The sequence below is a fragment of the Ostrinia nubilalis genome, chromosome 26, assembly GCF_963855985.1.
Source record: "Ostrinia nubilalis chromosome 26, ilOstNubi1.1, whole genome shotgun sequence".
Classification (NCBI taxonomy): Eukaryota; Metazoa; Arthropoda; class Insecta; order Lepidoptera; family Crambidae; genus Ostrinia; species Ostrinia nubilalis.
Window position 1 is genome coordinate 6,660,316 of NC_087113.1, and position 23,064 is coordinate 6,683,379.

General features: G+C 38.4%; 1 protein-coding gene across 1 annotated transcript; it reads left to right on the forward strand.

The window, feature by feature from the left end:
* The first annotated feature begins 6,859 nt into the window (after positions 1–6,859).
* Positions 6,860–22,539, forward strand: LOC135084672 (proton-coupled amino acid transporter-like protein pathetic). Its single transcript, XM_063979445.1, has 9 exons — positions 6,860–6,921; positions 13,325–13,479; positions 16,791–16,935; positions 18,047–18,177; positions 20,002–20,237; positions 20,798–20,995; positions 21,074–21,179; positions 21,489–21,705; positions 22,321–22,539. The coding sequence occupies exons 1-9, from the start codon at positions 6,901–6,903 to the stop codon at positions 22,513–22,515; spliced, it is 1,404 nt and encodes a 467-aa protein (XP_063835515.1). The 5' UTR covers positions 6,860–6,900; the 3' UTR covers positions 22,516–22,539.
* The last annotated feature ends 525 nt before the right edge of the window (positions 22,540–23,064 follow it).

Consider the following 23,064-nt stretch of genomic DNA (forward strand, 5'->3'; position numbering starts at 1 on the left):
AAGTGCGCAACACGTCTTTGTTACTTGGAATAAGGTTGTGTTATAACTTTTTGGTCACTTTGGGTGTCATGAACTATTTGATGCTGACTGTACGCCCCTCACTACTACCCCAGTGCCTCACCCACCTACACAATATCAATATCCGTACTAAATTTTATAAATACGAACCTAAACCAGTCATATCATTTAAATTATATCTTTTGGTTTCAAGTTCTCGTATACGTACACATTAAAATCAAATCAAATTTTTTATTTGCGTAATTCAGGTATTTATTTAACCTTTCATTAGCTACCTTTGTTGTTAGATGACTTTAAATTGCAGATAACAATGCAGATAACTGAGAATTTAAATATGGAACTGATTACTTATAGATAAGACCATTTTAATCTTACTGTTCATATTGTTTAGTGTATTTAAACTACATTATAATAACTCGCTCCATGCTTCAACCGAATATTATTTATATTAGCGGAGTAAAAAGAGCCTATAACGTCCATTCATATTTGATCAGTTTTTATTATCAGAATGGAAACTGATACCACAGCGCAAATAGTACTACCAGGCTGCCTAAAAATAATTATCTTTATCATATTTACCTTAAGTAATACATATGTGTGTTTGTTATCAAAGTAAATCTTATCTATGCATAGCAAACTACAGTATTCTACGTACACAAAATATAGATCGTTTCATCCAGGGAAGCGCGGGGTGCGGGAGTTTGCAAGCAATCCGAGCGTCATTATTGTAGTGTGCGTGTGCACTCATGGATGATATAGCGTGTACCGATAACACTCAAACATTAGCGGAAGAATGGTGGGGCGCGTCTTCGTGGATGAAATCTATACACAGTTGTGACTGCTTCGGGCAGTTGAGAAGCAGTCGCCTGGCATACACTGACTGCTCGGACTGCTTATAGCATTTAAAATCATCAAATAACCAAGAACTGTTGAAGTGAACCCTTGACCTTCATAATCATTTTTAATCATTTTGCTATACCAAACTTTGGATTTGACAACATAAAACCTCAGCCAGCCGATTCCTGTTCTCTAGAAGGTACCTTGAAAGCCTTAGGATTATACAGTGTCCCTGTAAGTATGAAATAAACAAATAGGGTGATTTTACGGGTCAAATGAAAAAGCTTTAAAAATGTTTAATTTATATTAAAAGATCACTAACAAGTTTTTATACTAAACTAGTTAATTAACAACAATAGCATGTGGTTATGTGTTCATAATGTTGATTCTATTTTTGTTAAATTCTGAACTTTTTATTGTTTTAAACTTTCAAGGTCACTAACAGAATAATTATACTGACGGGATTGCTACCATCATTAATTTACTCAGTTACTCCGTGATCATGGCGATTGCAACAGCGCCGAAATATCGGAAACTCGAAATTCCCGTCAATAAATAATTATTCTGAACTTTTGTCCTATAAAGTGGCTGTCCTATCTGCTCTGTGTCGTCGGTCCACTCATCAATTGCACTCAAAGATAGAAACTGGGTTGCCGGTCAATATTATTTGACATACGGGACTTTCCGCTGGACTTGCCTAATGGCGGACGACGGCTAAAAGTTTTAATGATTCGCTCTGGTTGGGTTTTGTCGATGTTTTTATATGGATTCTGCAAATATAGATGACATGTTTCGTTAATTCTACCAATTCTACTGCCTGATACGTATATCATCATCATCATCATTTCAGCCACAGGACGTCCACTGCTGAAAATAGGCCTCCCCCAATGACTTCCACATCGCACGGTTGGTAGCGGCCTGCATCCAGCGCCTTCCTGCTACCTTTATCAGGTCGTCGGTCCACCTTGTGGGCCCATGGAAGCGGCATGGGAGGGTGTTTTTGTAACGTCAAACGTCAGCGAAACTTCAGATCTCCTTCAAGTTTTTAAGCGTCACGTTATAAATGTCAATGTCACCCCTCCCGTGCCGCTCCCATACCTCAGGCATAGACTGAGTTTAAGGCTAGACCTATAGGTATACGGGCCCTTTTCAGGGCATTTATAGCTTGCCCTACCACCACTTCGAGACAACATATTATTGGACTAGCTGTGCCCGCGACTTCGTACGCGTGAAGACCCTTTTTTCGCAACATTTTTCATTTTTGCTTTGCACCTATTACTCGTAGCGTGATGGTATACAGCCTATAGCCTTCCTCGATAAATGGGCTATCTAACACTGAAAGAATTTTTCAAATCGGACCGGTACTTCCTGAGATTAGCGCGTTGAAGTAAACAAACAAACTCTTCAGCTTTATAATATTACTATAGATGATACTGAGAACTTAAGAAGTTCTGCCATGATAATAATCATCAAGACAACAAAAAAATAAGTAGTATAGGTTAGTAAGAGACATAATTAAAAACCTAATTAAGATTATTACTTCATCAATTAATGCACACCACAGCACATTAAATGCCTAATAGCAAATCGTTACAAATACAATGTTTGTAATCTTTAATACTAAAGAAATAAAGTTATGATTCCTGTGGCAAAAATATTCATTAAGAAATTGACTGCACTGCAGTACCGTTGACTGTACATTCATGATCCATCTTACTTGTTTTTCCTGATTCATTTGTTTTTTCGGTTTTTAGCTAGTTTTTTCCACGACATCACGTCTTGTTGTTGCGATGTTCATTTAATTTTGTTTTGGCAATATTCAATTGCTTAAATTATAATCTATCTAGTATGTCTATCTATAAAAGCGAAAGGTCACTAACTCACTCACTCACTCATCACGAAATCTCAGAAACTACAAGTGCTAGGAGTCTCAAATTTTGCATGAGGTTTCCTTTTAGAACGGTAGGTGCTCACTAAGACGGGATTTTGCTAAATTCAACCCTTATGGGGGAAAAACGGGGTACACGCGTACGAAATCGCAGGCGGCCGCTAGTTATTAATAAACGTGTACAGCTCATAAAAACTACAAAAACATGTCAATTGATGTTAGTACCAACTAACCAAAAAAGGGACGTTTCTCATAAAGTCCTAGTTCCACCTCTCTTTCCCACCGCTGCAACTCCTTTGTAGCCAGGATCTACAGCTTGACCGCCAATAAAACCCAACCAGTTGAACCAATGAAGGTCTTTGTCCCGAGGGAAAGTTAAACTGTCATTGGACCCGCAACGTTTATCAGAAGAACATAGGAGCAGTTCGAAGTTAGAAACAGAAATGTATTATATTATATGCTGTCGTCTATACCTAGACCACTATCCTATCGCACAATTTGTATATTTAGATAAAGAGTGGCACAACTGAAAATGATCCAAAAGCAAATTACTGCGGTTTTATCGGAATCAGCGTCAAAACCACGTTCACTTGCTGTTCTTATAAAAATAATTATTTTGATGTACCCTTTATCTAGATGTGCTCTATGTAGTTCTCTCTTCTCAAAATCAATCATAAAACACACACTGTGACGACACGTGTAATCACGAATTAAATAAATTACATCAACAGAAAATCATTACTTTACGATACTGCGTCGGAGATTCAGAATGATTCCAATAATGTCTTCTTTATCAATACAGTTTTGAAGTAGTTAGGTGAGCTGTCTACTAAGCAAAAGCTATTCTCGTTTTACCCCGTACTTTTTAACCGCAACGGGAAAATTTGCCGTGCATCCCGCGTGGAAAATGATGATCAAGCCGGAGTGTTTCACCCGGAAACCTCGACCTAAAGAGGAACTGGCTACCTTACTCTAACTGCTGATTATGATCTGACAACAACTTAATGCACCAAGCAATGAAGAGATTGATCCAGATCCGATATCTAATATAGCCCGCAGAATTGCTGAAATCAAGTGGCAGTGGCAATGGGCGGGGCACATAGCTCGTAGAGATGATGGCCATAAGGGCAGAAAAGTTCTTGAGTGGCGACCACGGGCCGGACGGCGCAGCGTGGGCAGGCCCCCCACTAGGTGGACCGACGATCTGGTGAAGGTGTGAAGAGCTTGGATGCGGACAGCGCAGGAACGGTCGTTATGGAGGCTTTGTCAAGCAGTGGACATCATTTGGCTGAAACGAACGTAGGTACTAGGAATATCCTCGATCTCGCTTCGCTCCAGTAGACAGTAGCCTTATCATCTGAACCTAATAAGACGTCATTGGTACAATGAACAAGCGGCTCGGTGCCACTCTGTCAATCACTGCTTTATGCAAACTAATATTGCCAATAAAATCAGCCTATTTCTGTGTTCGACCAAACGGGATCGAATGGTAGCGAATATGTACATACCGTAGCGAAAATAAGATAGGGCCTAACTAGTAACCTAACTCGAAATTATAGGTATTTAGTTAAAGGGTCTCTATAAACAAACTAGATGTAAGTGATTCCAAAGTGAACAATGCTCGTTACCTAGGTACTTAAAATGTTTATTAATTTACCTGTGCTCCAAATACCTAACAATTTAATTCGTTAAAGTAAACTTTAAGTAGGAATATAGGATATCAATTACTACATAATTTCATAAAGCAAGGCCTTTTTAATATAATTAATCATTTAAGGTTATTGGAAGTGTTAGTTTTGGACTTTAGATAATCTTTATGATATCTTAATTAGTTCAATTAATAGACATTTAACTAACCACTTTTTCTGTTAAGGTTCTAAATAATATTTTATGATAAAACCAGTTGATTACAAGAAAGTTAGAGCCTCAACATTCCTTTTGATTCTATGATAGGTAATAGTGGTATATAAATTTTCTCATGTGTAAAGTTTAAGAAATTTTAATAATAAAATGTGATGTTAAGATGTTTTTTCATATTGAACAAACTGGAATACACAAGGTAAACAAATCTTGAGATAATGCAAAACATCTCTTAGATAAGAAAATACTGTATTAAATACATACATAGGGTATTAGTGAGTACAGTTCACCCAAAAAAAATGTCATAGTAATTTCATCATCATCATTTCAGCCAGAGGACCACTGCTAAACATAAGCCTCCCTAATGATTTCCAGATTGGCCGGTAGCGGCCTGTATCCAGCGCCTTCCTGTTACTCTTAAACGCGTCCTGTCATTGGTCTCGCGTTCTGTCATTGGTCGCGCGTCTTGTCATTGGTCGCGCGTCCTGTCATTGGTCGCCTGTCCTGTCATTGGTCGCGCGTCCTATCATTGACCTATGCACGCGCAGTGATCGCCATCGCCGACACGATCTGCACGCGTTGGTTTGGCTGAAACTTTATAAGGTCGTCTGTCTACTAGGTTTACCTAGTGAATATTAGTATTTACTGCGTCTTAAAGAGATCTACCTCACCTTTAACGATGTAAAGGTCAAAATCACCATCAGCCTAATTAAACCAGTTACTGTTCTAAAATAATAATTTGCAGTCTTTTATTTACGTTATTTTTGCATCATAATAATACATAATTCTGGACACAAAATAAACTATAAAAAGACCTTTAACACGCGAATACAACAACCAAAATATTTCGTACCTTTACACGCAAAACACGAGAGGGACTGAGAAAAAAAATCAGGACAACGAACTAAGATTATGCACTTATTTTGTTGATTTTGTTTTTAAAATCTGTAGGTACAGTCAAGTAAAAAAGCATTATATTTTTACTGTCCTGTCAATCGAATGAGGAGTTTAAGATATTTCTTATTATTTAAGACTTATAAAATTAAAGGTCAGGTTTCCACCAAAGCAGATTTCGTTATTTCTACATCTCCTCTCCCCTCTGTTTTTGGTGGAAATCGGGCTTAAAGGATGGCGCTGAATGCAGGACGCTTCTAACCAGCCAACATGGAAATAAAAAAAACCTAAAAACTACAAAATATCTTACTAGACTTTTTCACTCGTTTCTTGTAACCTATTGTTCCATTCATTTTTCACAAAATTTGAATGACAACAACGTGACAAATTTTTGTATTATTTTTGTAACAATGTAACAAGCTACATTTGTTTTAAAAAAATATACTGATTTTATGGAACATGAATTCGTTTCAGCCAAATGACGATCCACTGCTGTACAATGGCCCCAAGGATTTCCATAACGACTGATCCTACGCTGTCCGTATCCAGGTACTTCCTGCGACCTTCACCAGATCATCGGTCCACCTAATACACAGTATATGTCTTCTATGCATGACGATTCCCGCAGAAGTACATCTGCTTGTTTTGGCTATTGGACAACTTGTAAATTATCTACCTACATAAAATTTGTTAATTTCTCATGTAAGTGACTGTAATGTTTTTAATGAGAAATAAATGTTCTTTAAACCTAATATGAATATCCAAAACTCTTTTATAATGCGAACAGCTAGGGACTGAAATTCGTTGCCTGCTGCTGTCTTTCCAGAACACTATAATCCAGGCCTTTTCTAGGTAAGAGTGAATAAGCACTTACAGGGCAGATATGTACCATCTTAGACAGCATCTAAACATCAGGTGAGATTGCGGTCAAATACCTGCCTTAAGGACACTCGAGGCGGTCATTATTATTTGTGTGAAACTCCTGGCTACAAAACGCACACCCATCCGCACCGTAACGTAACCGCCTCACCTCACGGTTGACAGCGCGCGAAAGGCGATGACAGCTCGCGAATGGCGATACAGTGTTGATTCCTTACCGATTTGCTTTACCTGCAATGACCTTTATTCTGCATTAAAAAATAGATAGCCAGTTCCTCTGTGGTTGAGGATTCCGGGTGAAGCTCGCTTCCACCTTCGGCCTGATCATCACTTATAGGTACCATCAGGTGAGATACAGGCCAAGAGCTTCCTCGTTGTGGATAAAAAAAAATGAATAGAATTTAATATTGAATATGAATGCTGAGTGTACAACAAGGTCATCATGCGAGATGGTCGACTGTCTCATTATAATTGATACGTGAAGTGAAGGCAGCTCAGAACAGTCGTGTTGTGGGAAAGTGAATATGGAAATGAACTCTAACCATGTAAGTAATTTACTGATAAGCGTGAATAAATAAGGCTTTGGAGGAAAATAATAACAAATGTAAGGTTCTTGATAAGGAGTTATTTTTTTATCAGACGAAGGATTCAAAGACAAACTATAGTCTTAAGTAGTCTTAAAGATACTACTTATTTTGCAACAAAAAGTGTGTTCATTTTACGTGCTCGTGACTGTACGGATAGTTAGTTATTATTAGTTCTTGCAACTCACGAAGGCGAGTGAGCTTTACTTGTGTGTGTACGTGTACATGCACATAACGATAGTGTAATGTCTATCAAAACTTTTGAAAAACAAACAGTAGCGAGCCACCACACTAAAGCTCAAAATAAAAATTACTGTATTTCTTTAACAAACTACGTCTTCGCGTCTTCGACGAAATATTCTTTTGAGTAACAATTAAAAGAAGCAATAATGTATCACATCCTGAAAAAATATTCCTACCAGTGGCGCGCGATGTAAGCCTGTAGAAAAATCAATGCCTGCCTATTATTAAAAAAACAAATTTTAAAACAAATTATCACATGCGTCTCTTTCAAGATTCTAGTCCCAAACTAAGCAAAGCTTGTACTATGGGTACTAGACAACGGATATAAACATACTTAAATACTTCTTTTGATTATACGTTAGGGGGCGTCCATAAATTACGTGAGACTTTTAGGGGGGGGAGGGGGTCAACGAAAACCTCACTAAATCTCACGTGGGGGAGAGGGGGGGTCTCGGAAAATATCACGTAATTTTTCTCGCAAGAGATAGAGTAAAATTGCCAGAAAACTGGGTTATTGAAGTAAAAAAAATGATTTTTTTATGATGATAATGACAATTTATTCTAAACCGTCTAATCAAATTAAACTAAAAATGCCTCCATCTGCATTTGTGAACACTAAAGATGTCGAAATTAAAAAAAATCGTCATCGGCATCGCTATTGCCACAGTATATAGAGCTAAAGCAGTACGGAAACTTAGCCCTTTCGGCGAGTTAAATACCTACACTTCAACTGAGTGTTAGGGTTGGCGCTTTTAATCTTTATAAAATTAATAAGGTTCTTAATTACTTACTTATTTATTAAAACGTTTATTTAGGTTTTTTAATTATCAAATACTTAATGGAATAAATTAATTGACTAAGTAGTTAACAAAAAAATAAAACGTTAATTAGGTTCTATAATGATCGAATAATCGAATAAATTGATTATGTACTATTAGAGGCCGGTAGAAGATCTATTCTCATAAATAAAATACCGGATACTTACTTTCACATACCTACGAGGGGCGGCTGAAAAGTTTTGAGCCTAAGTATCTTCAAGTGTTAATATTGACTCGCGCTAAATTTAATTAATTTGCCAATAACCTCCTTAGTATATGTACAAAGTTTCATTTCATTAGCGTCATCACGCTTTTAGTAATTAATTCGTAAACATCACCATGTCTCAGTCATCCGCGCAATGTACGAAATTGAAGTACACAGTTGTCATAAAATTCCTTAAAAAAGAGGAACAAAACGCTGACGGTAACATTTGATGAGATGTTTACAGTCTATGGGGAGTCTGGGCCTTCATTTGCCATCATGAAAGATTGGATCCGATAGTTCAAGCATGGCAGGGAGTCGCTAAAAGATGACCGCAAGTCAGGGCGGCCAGATTTCGCCATTAACGAATAAAATAAGGAAAATTTAATTAATCTTGCTTTAGAGATCAGCGAATTAAACTGTGACAGATAGCTGAAGCCATAGGCATTAGCAAGGAGTGTATTGGCGATATTTTTCAAACTAATTTGCACATGAAATAGGGGTGCGCGTGATGGGTGCCAAAAATGCTCACGCCGCTCGACAACCACCGTCGAGTCCCAACTTCGCAGGAGTTTTAGGACATCTTTGGCCATAATCCTAACATTTTTTTCTCTCACATTGTCACTATTGATATGTAATAGATCCGGCAGTACGATGTAGAGTCAAAATAAGAGTCAATGCAATGGATTTAAAAGGGAAAACGTCGCCGCGGAAATTCAAAGTGGAGCGATCGACACCCAAGCACATAGACACTATTTTTGGGATTGTGGAAGAATTTTATTCATTGACTACCTATTTAAAAAAACTACAATAAACGGAGATTATTATACTGTACTGTTGATAAGAGTGCGTCAAGTGGTTGTTGAAATATTGAGAGGCAAACTGGCGCACAGTAGTTTGATTTTAAAAATACGATCGAAAGTCATAATTTCACCGAAACAAAAATTGTTTTGGATAGCATTTTGAATGCTGATCAACATTTGTCATTATGCATTTTTCGATAAAACGAGCCTTTCATGCTTAAAAAAAATATGACAAGAAAATTTGTATGGAGAAAAATCTTTTTTATTTTTTTTCTGGCTACTGTTGCAAACTGTAGCGGTCAAACCTTATGTAGTCGTAAGTACCTATGGTGCCTAACATTACTACATAAATACTTTTCGCGGGCACGCGCGGCGAAGCGAGTAATGGACATGCAAAATTTTAAATATTTTTATTTATTCATTATTGACTTTTATGCACTTAAAGTAATTATTAATAGATAAATATACTTAGTCTAACTTACTACAGCCCCCTATTACCTCATTTCACGCTAAAACCTTTCAAACTAGAACCTAAGTTTGTAGGTGCTAGGTAGTCTAAGTTGATTTTATTGTCATTATAATATTCATTACTGGTCTACTGGTTATCGTGTAAGATAGATTAGGTAGATATCAACCCTGTACGTAGGTATATACCTACTTCTTGGCACTTATAATACCGACATACATGATTAAAAAAAGTCTTCAAGCAAGAACCCTTGGCTTCAATGGTTATGAAAGATTTTTTAACTTTCTAGAGTAGTCCTGAATAGATCCTTAAATCATTTAGACTGCAATTTCTTACAAAACTTGCGCGCAAAAAGCAAATCTAGTATGAAAATCATGAAACTTCTAATGCTCGTAACTCAGTTCAGACTGAGTTTAGAGGTATACATGTCATAGTAAGTTTGGTTTCTTACACTATTTTGTAATCAAAAAACAAGGTTTGGTCGATGGCCGCGCGAAAAAAAAAGACGCCAATTTCCGGCATTGTCTTTTTATTTTACCGTTTTGTCGGCGTGATTAATATACATACCTTCACAAAATTACAGCTCCCCAGTGCCAATAGTTTCCAAGCGAAACCTCGGACAGACAGACAGATATATCGAAACTATAAGGGTTCCTTGTCAGGACTACGGAACCCTAAAAAATGACATTACATACGTATGAAAATATTATGTATTCGTAGTTAAATTAACCAATACTCAAATTTGACAGATGTCAAATGACAAGTGGTTAAATAAGAGAAAAAAAAATTTTTATAACAATGTTTAACTTGACTTTTAGTACATTTTTTAACTATTAGTTTACATTTTATTAATATTTAACCATTAGTAGCAAAATTTAACAATTAGTTATTTTAACTATGAATCAAAAAACTGGTCCTAGGTTGAAGCAATTGCTTGTCTTACTAAACAACGGGAAGCTACGGAACCCTGCACTGCGCGTGGCACGACACTGGGTTACTGATTTTTTCATATAAATCTAATAGACTCGAAGCATAGACATGGCAAAATAAGCATTTTATTAAATATCACGTGAGATTAGGGGGGTGGGGGAGGGGGTCAGACAAAATCTCACCAAATCTCACCAAGGTCGCGGGGGGGTTGAAAAATGGCCAAAATTGTCTCACGTAATTTATGGACGCCCCCTTATGGAAATGTGCGGTATTTTATTGGTGAAAATTATCGCTATATAGGTAGGTAAGCAGGCTTTTTAGATACGTAATAATTCCTTTTCAATAAAGTATTTCAAGTAAGTACGCACTTAACAAAATCTATAATTCGGTAAAGACATTAACGTAGCAGTAATATCAAAGTTTGTGGGTATCAAAGTGAAAATTTCTAGGAACGGATCATTAGTTTCTGATAAGTACTACTAAGTAAATTATATAAACTCGATCCCCAAATAGAAAATTTCGGGAATCGGTTCATTGAATCACAGACTAGCTGTGCCCGCGCCTTCGTACGCGTGAAAATAACTTTTTTGCACCGTTTTTTCTTTACTGCTCCGCCCTTATTGGCTGTAGGATGATGCTAACCTTCCTCGATAAATGGGCTATCCAACACAATAATAACTTTTCAAATCGGACCAGTAGTTCCTGAGATTAGCGAATTCAAGCAACAAACAAACAAACTCTTCAGCTTTATAATATTATTATTAGTACAGATTAATCTCCGCAAACTAATTACGTGACGTAGACAACTCATAATACATAGAGTGTTTCTTTCAAAGTATCGAGCATACGTATTGAATAAATCCAATTTTCAGATAAGTATTTTGCGTAGAAATTGAACCCTAATGAAAAAGAGCTACTTAATACGAGCTAGATATATTATTTATTAGAAAACAAAACAATTGAAACTGCCTAGCTAACTATCAATTTTGTAAAGTTAATAGAATTATGAAAAAGAGGCTGACATTTGGTGACTGAGCGCTTGCTTCTTTTCTTCTTTTGAAGATGGTAATTTTATTGTCCTGAAGCAGGCCTTTGTCCAGCAGTGGACGTCTTTCGACTGAAACGAACGAACGAACGAACGAAACAGTGATACGGTTACAAAAATATATTGAAACAAGTAAAAGTGCTCTTAAAAAATCTACTTAAAAATTAAAAGAGAAAGCAAGAATAGAATTTCATGAATTTTTTAATGTTATTGACATAAATGATATTTAAAGTTTTATCAAATTGATACAAACATTTACTTAATTGCCACATTAAAGGTAAATGTAAAATACAATTTAGATAAAAGTCAACGGCACGGGACAAGACTCGTGTATAATATTTAAAAATTAATTAGGGCCTTGTTACACATTGGCTCTTTATAAAAATATTTTTTGAACCTTCGTTAAAGTTAATCCTATAATTAATTAAATGGCAGCCTTTCAGATGTTTCTTTAATGTTTCTAAAGAATAACAGTCAAAAGACTTGGAAGACCCGCTTGGAATTAATTATATTAAATTAATTACTCCTTTTATTATAATGTAATGATCATTTCAACCATCATCATCAGCAGGTCGTTTAGACTCCACTGCATGGAGCACGACTCTCTCTAATGTACCAGAGGCAAATGGAGGATTTGGCCTAAAAAGTACACTATCCACGGTGGCCAAACGGCTTGGAGACCATATTTTAGTGGCATTTTAAAAGCATATTCGTGCTTTGGAAGGCACGTGAAATGTTGGTTCCGACTAACTTAAATGTACCTACTTATCAGTTGGTTACTCGCTAAGCAGCGTGGGACGTCCACCCACAAGGTGGACCGACGACCTGATAAAGGTAGCAGGAAGGCGCTGGATGCAGGCCGCTACCAACCGTGCGATGTGGAGTGGAAGTCATTGGGGGAGGCCTGTGTTCAGCAGTGGACGTCTTGTGGCTGAAATGATGATGATGATGACGATGATGACTCGTTAACCTTAGTCTGAGGCCTAAGGACTGAAGGAACACGACTCTCCTACAATCCTTTCCTTTAGCTGAGTCAAATGTAGTTTGAAACTAACATAATTATATTTATACTTTATACTTACCTACCTACCTATAATATTTGCTGTGCGCAATCATAAGCAGATTGGCGAAGATTCTTTGCATTCATTGAAAAGTATAATTTTACCTTCTTATCATATTTATGTTGGAAAACTCCGGAGCAACATCTTTTATCTTCTGTGATTAGTTAATTGGCATAAAATATCAGAAACTTCATGCTGTTTAAAACGTGAATGTTTGACAGAGAAATCGTCTTTATTATAATTATTTTTATTTACCTCGAGAGATAAATTCTTCGGTATTAACGGCTGACTCACGGGCCTAGGCTAAGTGAGTCGCGTTTGCTGGATTGGGGTTTTCTTTATAATTATCATTATTTTAATATATCATTGGTTAACTCTAGATAAATTTAGTATAATTTATTCTGCTTATTATTCTCTAACGCAGCAATTATAGCCAGATACTTAGGCTTAGCTGATTTATTTTCACTTTTTCAAAAAATATTTTTTTGTGTTTCCTTATGCGCTTTATTATTTTTCATATTTTTTTGGGATAGTACATTAGTAGAGCTTCCTCCCCTATCAGTTTGATTCACCCATTCTGGGATTTATGACTATGACTATGACTACCCTGTATAACATATAACATGTTACACTTTTAAGAACTCCTGTGTAGCCAAGATCTACAGCTTGCAGCAGCAAGTAATAAAAACCCATATGAGGAACATAGGAGTTCGAAATTAAGGTTCGACTTCCTCCAATACAAAGCGGATGTCAGGTGACAAACGAATTTTAATGAACCATACTTCGTTATTTCCAGATAAATCACACAAAAACTGACACTGAAGCGCAAGACCCTCACCTGAAGCCTCCTCCACAACCGCCACCAGGCGTCACCAAGAGGAAGTTCGTGCTGCACTCAGACAAGGAGCCCTACGACTTCGTAGCCCACAGATGCACGCCGAAGCCCACGAAGTAAGTTCATCATCATCATGTCATTTATTCTCCACCACTGCATGATGATGGATGACCCTCTCTATTTACATATGGGGGACTTTGACCTACACTCCATCATCATTAATCTCCACTTTAAGAGGTCGAACTTCTCCTATTTTACTTTTGAAAGAATTTGGCCTAAACCCTGATGACATCAGGCTGATGTTCGCATATTTCTCTCTTCTTCTTCTTGTCGTGTCGACAACAAACCTACACAACGTCGGCCAAAAACTCCGCCACGAGAATGGCGTTGTCAGTAGCCTTCATAATCTTCCTGCGTGCAGTTGTTTGGGCACGCAGGGCACGACATCATGTGCTCCGTCGACTGGGGAACAAAACCACACCTACACTCCGAGCCATCCAAAAACCCCACCTGAACAGATTGCACCTGCAATTTTCTTAATGCACCTGCACGCGTGCGGATCTGGTATCTCTTATCTGTGGCGTGCGTAGGTGTATTATTTTATTCACGCTGCTGGTTGCTGCGTGTAGCTAGGAAAAACATGTAGTCATAGTCATAAACGTTTAGTAGGTACATTAAGTATGAAACAATGAAATGCGGGCAGCCCGCGTGACTAAATCCGCATCACAGGAAAAAGGCACAATGTCGCATTTACGACACTTACTAGAAGAATGGGGAAAAATACTTAGTTCTTGCATGTTATTGTTCACATACTAACTAGTGGAGCTTCACCGTAATATTTAGTACACGAGTCAATAAGGAAGATTTAATAAGGAGATTAAAGTAACGCTCAATAGATTAACAATAATTATTATATTTATTTCAATAGTGTGGGATTATGTTCGTTACGGTTACGGCCCACTTGGAACTTTGAACAAAGTGCTATGACGTGTTTAATAAAACTAATACATTATTATTGATTTACGTACTACATGAGTGGACAGGGTGTTTTTTCTACTAAATGCGATGGCGAGTCACAATTTTTTTTTTCTAAAAATTAGAGCAAAATTGCTCTTTTCCGTTCTTCTGTGTATTGGCAGTATATATTTTTATTATCAAATAAAATATCTATTGATTTTGATCCTTAAATAAAAACTGTTTAATAAGTATTTAGCGGTCTATTTACTTGTAAAACCAGCCAATTATTCTTAGTGCTACATTACACCATCATTAGTCTTAATTTCGGCGCGCGCGCACTTGACTCAATAGAAACGAAGGTTATATCATTTGAATGTCCAATTCGATATCTCCATTCGCCTAATTAGGTACCAGCAACAAAGATCTTTGAGGCTGAGTTGCACCAACTTACTTTAACCGTACTATAACAAACCGGTGTTTTTTATGGAGTTTGACAGACTTTTGACGTTTGTCAAAGTTAAATTAAGATGGTGCAACTTAGCCTAAGACCCAGTCCATCACCCCAAAATCTCACGATAAGACACTAACAATTATTGCTTGCACTCCAAAAAAGTTTTACCTACCAGATTAATTTATGTAGAGGCAAGCTCCTAACTCTTATCATAGCGTATGCGTATAGAGTTCTGTGTGAATCATAGGTTGTGTGAATCATTCTCTACAAACCCTACATTTACTAGTATGTCAAATGCAATAAATTGATTAATCTTGCTTAATCGATTTTAAACTTAAGAGCAATAAAACATGTCGTGATAATTTGTAAAGCCTGGTACCTAATCAATTAACTGATATCAGCTTAATTAATTAGAACTACTTTTTAACCGACTTCGAAAAAGGAGCACCTATAGATCTAGCACTTAACTCAGTCAGTGTCTGAAGTATGGCAGCGGCACGGGAGAGTGATTTTGTGACGGCCAAATGTCGAAACAGTTCGACTATCGAACTACTGGTAGGACTAAAGCCTGGTCCATGAGTACGTAGAATCCCGTCCAATGACCCCAAGCAGTTCATCCTTGTCGCTCGCACGTAATTATGTTGCTGTCGCGCTCGCACACTCACTGCGGGCGCGCGTCGCACAGTCGCGACAGCAATATAATTACGGGCGAGCGATAAGGATGGGTAGCTTGGGGTCATTGGACGGGATTCTACGTGCTCACGGACCAGGCTTTAGATGGAATAAAGGACATTTTTATGCCCTGTTACGTCATAGTATGTCAATGTCACCCCTCCCATGCCCTCTCCAATTAGGGTTTCTGCTCGAGCTTTCTCGAACTCGAGAAAACTCGAGAAATTTGGCTTCATTCGAGACGAGAAAAAAATTACCGGAACTCTAGAATTCTCGAGTTTCGATTTTGAAGCTTTAATATTCTTGAAAGCCTATTTTCTTAGACACAAGTAAGTTTTTAATTATTTAATAGGTCAAAGTTGCTTTTAGACTGGCCTAGTCTTTCCTTTTTTAACTGATTTGATTTAAAAGTAATGATCTCAATCGAAACTAAGTTATGTATGATAATGTTCACCAACGAGTATGATATATTTATTATGTATGTTTAACTCTGACTGATTTAAAGACTGAATAACTAGGCAGTTACCTTACCTAACAGACGTTAGGTTAGGTACTCGTGCCTCCTCGTAAAGTTTTTTCAAGTCGTTATCAGTAAGAAATTTAAAAATTTATTAAAAAAGTTTTTCTGTCAAAAAAAAACTATTTACCTATCGTAATTTTGCTATTTAGACTTGTGTTCTTTAGAAAACAAGTGATTCAATTGTTGCTCCAGATTTTTATTGTTATTTATCCTTAAAGTACACGCGACTTTATGACTTTTGTTATGATTATTAGTAAATATTAATTATGAAAGAAGATTTTATTTACTGTTTCTTTCCTTACCAAAATAAGTGGTACTAAATTCTAATATTGATTGTTGTGCATAAAAGTAGGTATATTAGATTAAAAAAACATGTGTTTTTATCAAATTTCAACCGATTTCAGCAGTTTTCATTAAAAGACTCGAGACCCGAGAAAACTCGAGACTTTGGCCTCGAGAATTCTCGAAACTCGAGAAAAAAAATAAGTCGAGAAATCAGAAACCCTATCTCCAATACCTCGGGCACTGGCTGAGTTACTAGACTTATAATTTCTATGTACCTATAGATCGTTTCATCCACGAAGACGCGCCCCACCAATTTTTGGTCGAGGGCAGCGCGGGGTGCGGGGAGTTTGATCCGAGCAATCCGAGCGTCATTATTGTAGTGTGCGTGTGCACTCATGGATGATTTAGCATGTACCTATACTCAAACATTAGCGGATTTTGGGGCGCATCTTCGTGGATGAAACGATCTATACCAATATTTTTTTCTATGTATGTTCATCGTTTCTGCATCAATTTTGAACCGATTTTCTTTATTTTTTCAGTGCCCTAGAGTCCACTGGACACCTGATCAAGGGATGCCTGGGCGGAGGGCTGCTGGGCATCCACGAGGCCTTCATGAAGGGCGGGCTCTGGACCTCCTTGGGCATGACCATTGTCTTCGGGTTTTACATCACTTACTGTGTTCATGTGAGTATTATCCTATTCTTGTTCTGCATAAAGTCTTCAATAAGCAACTATCTTTGCTTGTTGTTTCTTTGCGAGATCGAATCAGAAATGAGGAAATCCATAAACGAACTAAAGTCGCTGACATAGCCCGACGGATTAGCAAGCTAAAGTGGCAATGGGCAGGGCACATAGTACGCAGAACTGACGGCCGATGGGGCAGCAAGGTTCTGGAATGGAGGCCGCGTACCGGAAAACGCAGCGTGGGACGTCCACCTACAAGGTGGACCGACGATATCGTAAAGGTAGCAGGGAAACGCTGGACGCAGGCCGCTACCAATCGATCAACGTGTAAAGCATTGGGGGAGGCCTATGTTCAGCAGTGGACGTCCTATGGCTGAAATGATGATGATGAAGCAACTATCTACAACACGGTCGAGTTAACTCGCACCTGGCAGCCGTGACGTCACATCGACGCTCTGGTACGGACTTGGCGAAAGCGGGGAGGTGTTCGAGTGCGAGGGAGAGTCGCATTCTAGCCAAGTGCATAGTTAGACGATTATCACACTTCACCGCGCTCCGCCGCGGTACGCGGGACGACAGATTTAATCATTGTATGCAAGTACCTCAGTTTGTATAGAAAACACGCGCGGCACAACACACTGACAACGCGTCTGCGCGCGGGATTTTTTATATGTAGCCACGCGGACCGCGGCGGAGCGCGGTGCAGTGTGATAATCGCCTTAGCTCGATCGGGTTGTACTTTTTCTCTCATGTGGTTTGTAGCCACTGAGAAAAAAGGTTGGTATCAAAGATTAGGAGGCGTCTGACTTGGCTCATTCAGATCGTGCCTTCAGGAGCACTGAATCATTATTCATTTTTGGGCAGTGAGGTTAATTTAAATCTGTATTGCCCTAACAATACTACTGTGTCAAAAAAGTTTTTTTGTTTCTATTTCTAGTTATAACAAAATTGAGAACTTTGTTTTTTAAACTTATGAAGAATCTAACCGATGAATTCTGAACAGAGAGGCGCACTTACTATTGGAGCATATCCGCATAGGCATTAAAGTAGTGGGAAGTAGGAAGACTCCCATATGCTTAATCAACAATATCTTTATTTTCCCTGATTCCAGTTATTAGTAAAATCAGCACAAGTGCTATGTCAGAGGCTTCATATCCCAGTGATGTCGTACCCAGATGTGGCCGAAGCGTCTTTGGAAGTAGGCCCCTTCCCGAAGCTAAGAAAGTATAGTAAGTGGTTTAGGTATGTCTGGATTTAAACTTATAATTTTCATGCTTTGTAAAGACGATAGCAAATATTTTTTTAACAAAATCTTTCATTTATCGGTCTAGCGCATAGCTGAGTGTTGTCTGAGGTAGGGTTGTTTAGTGACGTCAGCGAGACTTCTGATTTTTTTTATATGCATTACAAGGCAGTTATTTGACCACAATCGCACCTGATGTTAAGTGGGATGCAGTCTAGGATGGTACATAAATCTGCCCTGTAACAGGCCTGGCTCACTCCGCGAGGTACATCCGATAATTACCTACAGCGAAGCGCCCCGCCGCGCCGGCGGGTATTTTATCAGTCGAGTGTCACGCGCGCGCTCGTCAGGACGCTGGCGTGCGTTGTAGTATGATTATAATTCTATGATCGAAGTATTATTTAAAAATGGACATAAAGAGAAAGAAATATTGTGCGGCGTTCGGGTGTTTAAATTCGAAAAGTAATCTACCGGATTTATCTTATTTTTTCGCTTCCCAATGATGCTGAAAGGTATGTTGGCCATGTAGGTAATCAATATTTCTTAGGATAGTATAGGAACCTAACCTACTATGACTACTGCTCAGAATGCGTTCGTTCGTTTCAGCCAAATGACGTCCACTGCTGGACAAAGGCCTCTCCCAAGGTTTTCCATAATGAATGCATACTTACCTACATTCGTACCTCATTACAAATAAGTAGATTAATTATTTTTTCACTAGACAGCAACCCTAACAGCGTAAGAAGAGTTCAGAGGCACGCGATAGAAAGAGACAAAACTTGTAGGTGAATAAAATTGTAGGTACGTAGTGCTGTGCGAGCTGAATTCCACTGTATCGCGTCGTAGCAAGACTCGCATTTATTTAAATCGTCTTGCGGAGTAATCCTTCTGTACCTGTACTATTACTTATTCTGTGCCTGTAAGTGCCTATTCACTCTCGCCTTGAAAATGCCCGGTTTATAGTCTTCGGGAAAGACAGCAGCAGGCAGCGAATTCCAGTCCCTAGCTGTTCCCATTATAAAAGAGTCATCGAAACGCTTAGTGCGAGCTGGTGGAATGTCAACAGTATAGGGATGGTACGCTAACCTGCGTCTGGTTCCCCGATGATGAAAGGGGATGTGCTTCAGACTTGTATGCTCTGTGACGTCATATGTCACTCCTCCCGTGCAGCCCCCATACCTCAGGCATTGACTCAGTTAAGCGCTAGATCTGTGGTAGTTGATACTTGATATCAACAATAATGCCCCGATGACTTGCTTACTTAGGCCGGCAATACACGGAACGCTTGAAGCAGTCAGGGTCGACAGCTTCAAGCTGCGACTGCACAGTGAACTGCAGAGTTCTATGGACGCACATACACGAACCACGGGCGGTCGACAGCACGGTGAATTTTCATCGTGCGCTCAAGCAGTCGCCAGCCATACACTGGCTACTCGAGCTGTCGACAGCTCTCGCGCAGTTACCTCCGCCCACTTTCTTTATTCCACGGCGCGCGCGCTTGTGTTTTGTTGAGCAGTTAATACCAACTGCTCGAGCAGTTATCACTGGCAGCTTCAAGCTGTTGACTCTTGACTGCAAGAGCGGTCTGTGTATGTTGATCACTGACTAACTGCTCGAGCTGTCCGTGTATTGCCGGCCTAAGGCGGGACTCGAACCCACGAACCATTGACCATTAAAACCATTTAAAATTTTGTTTGAGAAGCGACTCTTTTCGCTAAGAAATTTTAATAACGATTGCTTACTTAGCTATCAAAATGCAGATTTTTTACTTAACTCTTCTCTGATATTTCATCATCATGTTTCTTCCACAATGATAAATCCAGGTATGCTGTGGACGCAACGATCTGCCTAGACCTCTTCGGTGCCTGCTGCGTCTACCAGATCATCATAGCGAAAACCATCATGCAGATGGTGGAAGACACCAAAGAGTTTGACTCTGGGGATCTGGCATCTTTGAGGCTGTACGTACTGGCACTCCTGGTGCCTATACTGCTGCTGTGTATGATTACCACGCTGAAGTATTTAGCGCCTTTCACTTTGCTGGCGGACGTTTTTATTGGTAAGATGTTAATAATACATCGAATCAGAAAAAAGCTATGAGAACAAAATTAATTCGTTGCCTTGATCTTTTATCTAGTGTTAAGGGAGTTCGATTCTTTTAATCATGGGGTTTTCTTTTCTATTATTTGATGACAAGGCTGCTCAACCCCAGGCCCGCGGAAAGAATTTAAAGTGACCCGCGCAAGAGTATGGATAGATCTTAATAATTGAGTGTTTATTGCGCTCGTCCTGAGAGTAACTGAAATATGAAATGTAAATGGCCCATCGTTTACGACTAAATCCACCGTTTGGCTCGACTCTTCAAAAGGTTGAGCAGCCTTTTGTTTTAAAATCACTGCTATGGCCATTGCAAGTGCAATACCCTTTCCAGATAAAGAATCTCATCCTGTAACCTTACGGGATTGCCCGAAAAGGAGTAACTCATACTCCTAATAAATTTGAACATGGTACCATAATAACAAAAATAAATCTTCATAGGGCCCTTCGTTTCTAACGCAGTACTTTTCCAAGACTTAAACCAGTTAAAATTGTAAATTGTTGTATTAATTTCTTTCACAGTGGCATGCGTAGTAGCGACAGTCTACTACAGCCTAAGGCAAGCTCCACCGATATCAGAAGTGCCAGCTTGGAAGAACCCTTATGGTTTCTTTGAATTCTGCGGCATTGCCATCTTCAGTATGGAGGGCATAGGAGTGTCCTTGCCAATAGAAAATAATATGAAGAACCCTAAGCAATTCCCTTTGGTGCTCAGTGCTGGTAAGATACTTGAATAATAATCTGATTTTGTATTCTGTAGATATTTTTCTTGATTAAATTTTTGATGTGCTTTTCCAGCAATGTGCATTGTGGTGTCGTTCCTCATCCTTGTGGGTTTCTTCGGTTATTGGGGATATGGAGAAAATTGTATATCTCCTGTCACTTTGAATTTCCCATCAGAGATGTGAGTAGCATTGGATTTATTATTAACTCACCTACAAGTGGTAACATGATAGCATAGTTTACTCAATGAGCTGCTGGATAACAATTTAATCCACTAGTAAATCCAGTTAGTTTTTGCAGCTTCTTAACCCTTCAAATCCACACGAAATAAAATTTCCATCACATTATTAATTTTATCATCTTCATGTTTAAAGGCTCCTTGTTGCATTACCTTGTCTCGGTGAATAAATGATCGTTTAATCTTTCCCGTGTTTCACGCTGATCATTGATGATTTTAGATACTTACCTACTATATTTTCTAACATTTCAGATTTCCCAAAGTCCTCAAATGTCTCATGGCGCTGATGATCTTCGTCACGTTCGCGTTAAACTTCTGGGCGCCTTTCAACTTGGTCTGGCACTACATCTCCAAGAAACACAACCCAAAGAAGCACTGGATTTGGGAGAGGGTGTACAGAGCAACCTTCATCGTTATTATCACGGCTATTGCTATTGCTTTCCCCAATATTGGGAATTTGATGGGACTGGTAAGTTTTCAAGGTCTTCTAACGTAGTTCCATCTTTAGTTACCCTTATTTCCAGAAGTACCAATTGACATTTCTTCTAAAGATCCCAATGGAACTATTTTCCCATTACTTCCTCAGCAACTTCATTTGTTTGGAACTGTCAAATGGTACTTCTGGGAATGAACCGTTGTTTTTCAAATCCCTGGACTTTATTGACCCCATAAATCCTGGTGAGGTCCCGTCATTTTAACGTTCATGCATCTGGACATTGCTTAATTAGAACTTTTATATGCGCATTATGAAATTCTTTGTTTCTTAGGTCAATCATCATCATCATCATCATTTCAGCCATAGGACGTCCACTGCTGAACATAGGCCTTCCCCAATGCTTTCCATGTTGATCAATTGGTAGCGGCCTGCGTCCAGCGCTTCCCTGCTACCTTTACGATGTCGTCGGTCCACCTTGTAGGTGGACGTCCCACGCTGCGTTTTCAATCAATTAGGTCAATCAGCTTGAATTCAATGATTATTTGATCACATCTTAAAATATTGGTTTTAGTTTCTGATTTTTCACCTGTTTATTTATTTATTTTTTACCTAATACATAGGTTTATAAAATAGTATTCTTCTTTTCAGCTTGGTGCATTCTGCTTGTCAAACATGGGCTTCATTTTCCCATCACTGATCGAACTTCTGGTGGTGTGGGAGTCTCCAGGACTTGGACGATATAAATGGCGCTTGTGGAAGAATATTTTCATCTTATTCATAGGAGTTTTATTATTTATAGCCGGTACCTATTCTAACCTTAAGGGATTGATAGCTAATTTGTGATTTAAGTACTTAAGTAAGTTTACCAGTTAACCCATTATAGACTGAGTTTTCTTAAAGTGTCAGATTTTTGTTTTTTTGAAATATGTTCATAATTATGGTCTACATAATGCTATACAAGCATTAAAAAAATGATCCGACCTGTAATCTAGAAAAAAAATGCTGGTACCATATGGTACCGCTAGCCTCTTACCGTGTCAGTCGGTTAAAACATAACTTTATCATGGACTTTATAAAAATAGGGTAAATTGTATATTTTATTATTATTATTATATGTATTAATATACAAGCAAATAACAGAAGTGATATTAAATGTAAAAAAAACTGTATATTGGGTAAGGAATATTCATTTTCATCTTTGAATATTCAAAAATTTGGAATGGAGCTTGGCATTGCACGCTGCACTTAGTCCCACGTAACATTTCTTATGCTCTAATATTGTTCGAGAATTGCAATTATCTCGAGTTCGTTCTATAAATATCTGCTTCGTCTTGGGACCTTCATCGTCCTCCAAAACTGCCAATGTTTCGTGTAAGTTACATCTAAAATAAA

Excerpts from the sequence above, each read along its gene's own strand:
- LOC135084672 (XM_063979445.1), top strand. The coding sequence starts at position 6,901 with ATGGAAATGAACTCTAACCAT. Across the intron at positions 21,180-21,488 it reads TTGAATTTCCCATCAGAGAT|ATTTCCCAAAGTCCTCAAAT; the intron begins GTGAGTAGCATT and ends CTAACATTTCAG. Across the intron at positions 21,706-22,320 it reads TTGGGAATTTGATGGGACTG|CTTGGTGCATTCTGCTTGTC; the intron begins GTAAGTTTTCAA and ends TCTTCTTTTCAG.